The sequence below is a fragment of the Pyricularia pennisetigena genome, chromosome 1 (genome assembly GCF_004337985.1).
Source record: "Pyricularia pennisetigena strain Br36 chromosome 1, whole genome shotgun sequence".
NCBI lineage: Eukaryota > Fungi > Ascomycota > Sordariomycetes > Magnaporthales > Pyriculariaceae > Pyricularia > Pyricularia pennisetigena.
In genome coordinates this window covers 1,892,467-1,899,937 of record NC_043740.1, presented here as the reverse complement: position 1 = coordinate 1,899,937, position 7,471 = coordinate 1,892,467, and the positions used below count along the sequence as shown (strand labels likewise).

General features: G+C 51.5%; 3 protein-coding genes across 3 annotated transcripts in view; 1 reads left to right on the top strand and 2 right to left on the bottom strand.

The window, feature by feature from the left end:
* PpBr36_07126 (uncharacterized protein) overlaps positions 1-370 on the bottom strand; it is a gene marked incomplete at both ends in the record, with an annotated part of 656 nt that extends 286 nt beyond the window's left edge. Inside the window, one exon of the mRNA XM_029894264.1 lies at positions 161-370. Coding sequence (XP_029748901.1) covers positions 161-370 — 210 coding nt within the window. The remainder of the gene's footprint in view (positions 1-160) is intronic.
* A 329-nt stretch (positions 371-699) lies between these two features.
* PpBr36_07125 (uncharacterized protein) lies at positions 700-1,377 on the top strand (the record flags this gene model as incomplete). The annotated part of the gene is made up of 1 exon (XM_029894263.1): positions 700-1,377. One exon carries the CDS (start codon positions 700-702, stop codon positions 1,375-1,377), a length of 678 nt encoding a protein of 225 aa, XP_029748900.1.
* A 287-nt stretch (positions 1,378-1,664) lies between these two features.
* Positions 1,665-3,562, bottom strand: PpBr36_07124 (uncharacterized protein; the record flags this gene model as incomplete). Its single annotated transcript, XM_029894262.1, has 4 exons — positions 1,665-1,757; positions 1,860-3,297; positions 3,397-3,466; positions 3,538-3,562. The coding sequence occupies 4 exons, from the start codon at positions 3,560-3,562 to the stop codon at positions 1,665-1,667; spliced, it is 1,626 nt and encodes a 541-aa protein (XP_029748899.1).
* Between the last annotated feature and the right edge of the window lie 3,909 nt (positions 3,563-7,471).

Here is a 7,471-nt window from a genome sequence, read left to right as displayed (position 1 = left end):
TTTTTTTTTTTTTTTTTTTTTTTTTTTTTTTTTTTTTTTTTTTTTTTTTTTTTTCTTTCTCTGTCTTTGGGCTCTACCACCAATCTATTCGTCCCAATTGTCCATTAACCGCTGCCGACCCCATTTACAATCACGCCATTCTGCAGGCGCCAGCACCAACAAGGCCCCCAACTGTGACTATAGAATGTGCAACTTTCACCAAGACTCCCAACCAACTCCATATAGCCTCCTTCTCAGTGGTCAGCCTGACACGCGCCTTGCCGCCCTCTTGAGGTCGTGTTGGTGCTTTGCCAGCGACCAAAACCCCCAGGGCTCCACCAAGACCACACCCCAGACCTGGCCTTGTGCGCCCTTGACGTGTATGACACATGATAGATAGATAGTTGGCTTGGTTGGCTTGTCGAAAGGTCTAGAACGCCCGCCCACATCACACCGGCCAGCGGCGCCCCCGTCCAAGGCGACGCGTATTTTGGACTCCCGCAGCAGGTATACCGCGAAACATTTCCGTTGGGAAAGAATACGCGCGCGCGTTTGCATCACATTCTTCACCCCGCACGCTGCGCACCGCGCATGTGTGTGATATCGATCCAGACGAAGCAAACCACCAAAAACAAAAAAGCAAGGGAAAAAAAATCTCGTCTGTTAAAACGTCGCCCAAAAAATTAAAAAAAAATTATAAACAAAAATAATTAACCCACAATGTCTGGCGAGGGCCCGGAAAGCATCCCGACGTCGGCCGACCCGCGCTCCAAGCGCCCGACCAAGAAGCGCGCCCTGACCCCGGTCTCGGAGCAGGCCGCGCACCTCGATGCCCTCTTCGCCAAGCCCGACCAGGAGATACGCTTTCCGACCGGCGGCGACAAGAAGCCCCGGCTCGCCGCCCCTCCCGAGATCGTCACCAACGTCCAGGGCTCCAGCGCCGGTGCAGGCTCCGGGGAGTTTCACGTCTACAAGGCCAGCAGGCGGCGCGAGAATGAGCGCCTCAGGGTCATGGACGAGGAGCTGAGGAAGGAGCAGGAGAAGCAAGAGTTTGAGAGGAAAAAGGCCGAGAACGAGACCAAGGACGACGAAAAGACTAGGAAGAACAGGGAGAAGAGGGAAAAGAAAAAGGCCGCAAAGCTTCGGGCTATCCAGGCCGAAAAGTCAAAGTCGAGTACGGAAGCGGCCAAGGCTGCAAAAAGCGCTGGCGATGGCAGCGCTGACGGCGACGGCGACGGCGACGGCGACGGCAAAAATGACGCCACTGATTCTGGTCTGGAGCCTATCAGTGCTGTCATGGCGGCGGCCGCAGAGACGGCTAGAGCCGAGGCCAGCAATGGGAACGGCACCCCAGGCTCTGCTCAGGCTCCCGGTATAGTGATACACGACGATGACTGAAATGGTTTCATGCCCTTGAGACGTTGATCGCTTTTACAGTATGCTTCAGGAAGCACAGGCCACGAGGAAATTCTTTTACTGAACTGAACGGGTGGCCTTTTTGTCTACCTTGAACTCCAGCATCGGCACCTACCAGTCAAATACAATAGGGCGCCAGCTTCCAGCACATCCTCCTACGTTTTCTTTTCCCAAAGTAGTTTGAGCAACCAAGGACGAGCTTCATGCCAAATCCGGACCGAGTTCTTTTGTTTTCATGGGGAAACGCGCTGTTTCTTGATCTAAAATATCTAATCATCACCTCCGGTCATACCAGTTCCGACTCCCGGCTGTGCCTTCTTTGCGCTGCAAATATCATCGACTCTCAGGAGCAGACATGCGGCCTAGTCGCTAGTCAGTACGTGCTTGTCACATGTTGGATAATGTGTAAATATAGCAAAAATATGATGATAGTAATAATAAGCCATCATATAAACCAGACTTACCTCAATTGCCGTCTTCATGCTCTGCACTTTGATGGCCTCGGGCTCCCAGACGCCATACTCCTTCATGTCAGCCAGGCCGCCAGTGTCGCCGTTGATGCCCCAGGAGCTCTTGCCCTCTGCATGCTTGGCACGCAGATCGGTAAGGACTCGCACAGGACTGGCGCCGGCATTCTGGACAAGAGTGCGGGGGATGACCTCGAGCGCCTCGGCCACCGCGCGGTATGGCCATTGCTGCACTCCCTCGATGCTCTTGGCGAGCTGACCCAGACGAACAGAGACGGCCATCTCGGTGGCACCGCCGCCTGGTGACAGGCGCGGATGGAACATGACGTTGCGAGCCACGCCCATGGCATCCTGCAGGTTGCGCTCGATCTCGTTGAGGATATCTTTTGACGGGCCGCGGAGAAGCACTGTGCATGCCTTGGGGGTCTTGCACTTGGTCAGGAAGGTAAAGTACTCGTCGCCGATCTTCTCGATCTCGAAGAGGCCGCATTGCGTCCCCACGTCCGACTCTTGCAGATCCTCCACCCGGTTCACAATCGTGGCTCCCGTTGCCCTCGCTATGCGGTTGTTGTCTGTCTTGCGCACACGCCTCAGAGCGGTGACATTGGCCTTCATGAAGTAGTGCTGTGCCAAGTCGGATACACCCTTCTCGGTAATCACCAGATCGGGCTTGAGCTCCAAGATGTGCTTGCACATGGCTTCGACCTGCTCCTCCTCAATCTGAAGAATCCTGTTCCAATCCTCCTCCTTGGTGATCTCAATCTGTGTCTGAGACTCGCCCTTCTTGTACTCGAGAGGGCAGTCGAGTAGTATTATGCGGGGGTTCTCGATCCGCCTGCGCATCTTGGGATGCGTAATGTCCTTGTTGAGCATGACACCGTCCAAGACCTTGCTGTCCTCAATCTCGCCTCCAGGAACCTTCTCGATACGCGCATAGCGCTTGATGTCCACCTCCCGCTTTCCAGTGCCCGCCTCCCACGTCACGGTGCGGACTGCCTTCAGCGCGAGGCTGCACATGAGTTTGGACCATCTTGACACGAACTTTGTGCCGATCGAAGAGGATATCAGCTGATACATGGCCTCATCATCGTTGATATCTATCGGTGTTGAGATCTCGTCGATGATCTCCAGGGCATCCTTGAGAGCACGCTTGAAGGCCGAGATGATAACGACAGGGTGGATGTTGCGCTCGAGCTGGGGCAGGGCTTGGGCCAGAATCTCACCGCCGAGGATGATGACGGATGTTGTGCCATCACCGACCTCCTCATCTTGTGTCCGGCTCAGCTCAATCATACTCTTGGCGGCGGGGTGCGATACCTCGATCTCTCGCAGGATGGCGTGGCCGTCGTTGGTAAGGACGATGCCGCCCATGGGGTCGAGCAGCATCTTGAGCATAGCCTTGGGGCCCAGGCATGATCGGATAATGTCGGCGACGCTACGCGAACGGGGGTTAGCCTTTGGTCAGCTGGGTCTGTTTGCTTTCCGTGGTGTGGCAGTAGCAGGGAGGGGGAACTTGGGGCGGCGGCGAGCTCACATTTTTGCTGCTGCAATGTTTGAAAGCTGCGCTTTCCTCCCGGTTTGCCTTTCACCACCACTCTGGGTGTCTGTGAGGAGCCTGTTGTCAGTCACCAAACATGTTGGGGAAATGCGACTGCGGAGGAGGATCAAGACGTACTCATCACCACGACTGGAGCCTGCATCTTGAAGAGGCCGAGGTGGGGGTAAGGACCCTAGAGTGGCCGATTCAAAAAAGTAAAAGAGCGCCTGGCAGTCAAGGGACAGACCGGTTTGTAAACTTGTACAGGGTCTTTCTAAAAAATAAGAAAATGAAATCGCGAACGGGTTGGTTGAGAAATGCAGGTCACGATTTTGACGGTGCGACCAAAAGGGCGGACGAAAAAAAAAAAAAAAAAAACCTGAGCTCTTGGAAAGCCGCTGCACGTCAAATTGAGCTCCTTCGACAAAGCTCCAAACGCGGCGGCGACGAACAAGCGGTTTACTGCATCTAAGGTGGGGGTGGGGAACAGTGATTCTCCGAGCTCCGGTGTGATCCTGGCTATTGACTACCTCCCTTGTTTGTTTTCTTTCGTCGCCATGAGTAAGATTGTGTTTTCAAATTTGAATAGCATTATATTTTCATTGACCAGATTTCGGTGCTCTGAACAAAGGTTAATCTACAAGTCTTATGAAAGCCTCGTATTATTCGATGCCGGAGGCGTCATGGCTGTACCATATCAGAGCAAGCCATAGCTCAGGACTGAGCTTGGGACTAAGCTTGGTGCAGGGTAGGTAATTAGCAAAGCTCAACTATTCTAGAAGATGCCTTTCTCACTGTATAGTGATAACATTGTAGCATTCTATGGCTTACGATGTGATCTTTTATGGAACGCTCAGTGATACGCGTTGCTCCGAATTTCACCGCGTATGATGACTTACAAAATGACTGATAATGGGATCCCTTGATGTATCACTCAATGGCTTTCGGGGTTCTGTTGGTGCATCTAATTCAAGTTCTGCCGTTTGTTCCGTCCTTGCCCCAAGCAAATCATCACGGGACAATCTCTTGCAGTGCTGATGGCCAAGAAAGCACCAACAATTAGTGTGCTTCAACAGTTCATAACAATGATGAGGTGACATTTCCCTGTATACATGTATACAGATTCCAAGTCTGTGTATGCACAACTTTGGTCTATGTCACGGACCGAAGCATTCCCTTGCTCAACGTGAGACTCATCTTCTGGGATATGTGAATACCCCCTATAGCCGCTCAGGGTCTATTATCCGCTAGCGTATCCTGTACAACCTGACACAGAATGCACCATAGATCCCATCAGTGTTTAAATACACGTTACCAAGAGGCAAAGTGTGTACAAAGTGTGCACTACACAACGATTTCAGCGTTCGACGACATAAACATATCTGACAAACCCCCCGACCCAGGAACACAGACTAACATCTGCAGAATAAGCACGAAGGGTCCCAGTCGGGGTCTGTAGCATGCTGCCCAGAACATGCAGTGATACGTGGGGACTCTTCCAGACCTCCTATCTTTCCAGGTATATCTCAACCCCAGCTGTGATACAACGAGCCAAACAACACTTGGCCGTGTTACCTTTAAGTGTACCGTCATACCGTTGTAGTATGTTCTCCGAAGCCAAGAGTGCCTCATGCCACCCACCAGGCTCGGCCGCTGTGATTGCTGCAGCCGTCAACTATCTTCAAAGGATGCTGCACGAGATCAGCACTAAGTTTTCCAATGGAAAGTCCCAGTAGCGCGGGCACCGGCCCATATCGGCAACTATTACACTGGTAACACAGTCGTTCCACATCACTGAGGACAGAATTGCGTCATATGAATTCTCTCATATACAGACAGCACGGGGGTGAATGCAACCTGCATTGGGCGACCATTTAGCCGTGAAACTGGGCGAAATGGTCTAAGCCAGGCCGCATAACAGCGGCATTGTCTTATGCCGCAAGTAGGTCTGAATACGTTCTTATACCACAAGGTGCCACCCAGTGTTTGTGCATGCTCTATTGGTGAAAAATGGGTATCGTCAGGCCATCACGTTGGTATACTTGTCAGGATGGGCCAGTGAGGAGCATTGGGCAAACAGTCTGTTGGGAGCAATCGAACGGGTCATCTCCGATGTGAAAACATGATCAAAGGACGGAGTCGGCTGCAGCGGAGAGACATCCCTCCGGTATGGCCGGCGGCCAAGTATCCCTGAGACCTCCCTTGCATGCCCGTACGCGCGTATCACCTGTCGTGTTGCAAATCGTCTTTCTTTGGGTCAAGCTTCCAGGGCCCTTGAAGAAAAAAAGAAAAATGTGGTCAAATTCCTTCCACCCTCACCGGCGCACATCGTAATCGAACCCTTGCCTAGCGTGCCTTTGCTTACAACAACCTCTTCGTTCTTTGTCGATCTTTTGTTCCTTGCGGCTAGTGTGATGTAAGCCGGCGACGCAGTGAGATTAACGCGCACCTCGCTCTCGTCACATGAGTCTTGGGTTGAAAAGGGTTTGTGTTGTATCTCTGGGACATGTGTAGGGAGCAAAACAAACATCGGGCAAAAAAGCACGCTCACCATGTGGCATTGTGATATCCATGAAGAGCCTAAACCAGGTTTGTGGGAGCATGGCATGGGTTATAGGGCATCCTGAGATTGAGACTGGACCGCCTTGCTTGGCTCAGACCCTTCATACAGTAAGTACACCAATCCCCCGATACCTCGTGGCCACATATCTCCGATGGGAGGTTTTCGGGTGGAAACTCTTTGGGGCGCAACCCCAAAACTGGAGTCTAGGCTACGATACAAAATCCATGGTATCGGGACCTTGCGTAATAACAAAAAGGATGAGTTCGCACCCAAGGGCCGTCAGGATGAGGCACAGGATGCTGACACGATCCCCCCGCGCGGTCTGTGGAAATACCGGATATGGTGTAGCCGTCCGAGAGAAGTAGAGACTCGGGCAAAGGATTTTCAAGCAACACCCGCCAGGGCTTGTGCCTACCCGGGACCGAGGATGCGGTTGGGAACCCTCCACGACGATACTTGAAATGGTCTGACTGTGCCGCACACCTTTTTTTTTTTTTCAGGCCTAGAATTCACAGATAACATTAGGACAGACCAGACAGGCCGGGTTTTTAGTCGCCCAAAGCACGATTTGTCACATCCGGCAGTGTTGGAAGAAGACAGCTTCCAGCCAAGAACCCCACAAAGCTGCTAGATAAGTAAACAGCTGGAAGATTGCGCATGGCAACAGGGGTCGTCTGACAGAGCGGTTGGTTCAGCCTTTCCAAAAGCGACAGGGTTCAGCTGTGATCAATAAAACACAGGATGCAGACTGTTCAGGTATTCGATACAGTGTGATGGCCAGCTGCATGAGGTGACCGATAGCTTCGGCGGGAAACCATACTGCTTCTGGTTGAGGATGCATGAGGCTCAGACAGCAGACAGCCGCCAGAAAACAAATGGGCGCACTCGGAGACTGGTCAGTTCGGTATTCGGGTGTGTTCATTATCCCGTGTGGTCACATATTGGCCACCAGTTATTATTTGCGTAATGTTATTGCCATAGTTGTTTCCTGTCTTGTGAGTGGTGTTCATTTAATTGCTCTTTAATCCCTGCGTTCGAGGTAAGTTTTGACCCTCCATCGTCTCATACAGCCAACATTTGCTCTGTTGGAACTGTATAGTACGTCGGTACGATGAAATTGGCCCTCCGGCCACTTGCGCTAATGCTATTTCGTCCCAACCTAAAGAAACCCTGGCCTCACTAAAATGCGGGGATGATGGACCTAATGTCCAAGTTCTTAACCTGCAGGGCAGGATTCGCCCCTCCTAAAATATCTTGGGAAAATAACTTGCAGATAGACACGCTTTTAGAAGCAATGCATTGAAGATAAAAATAAAAAAAAACTAAAGTTAGTAGTAATGATGACGATAAAGATAATAGTAAAAAAAGGCTTAAAATGAATCTTGGAAATTAACTGCATCTTGCTGGTTTCAGGGAATTTCAAGGCAAGTAAGAGCAAAAAGCAACCCAGTGATTGCTTCGTAGTAGTGGCGAAGAACAAAGGAAGTGTGTCCCTCAACTGCTACGGAT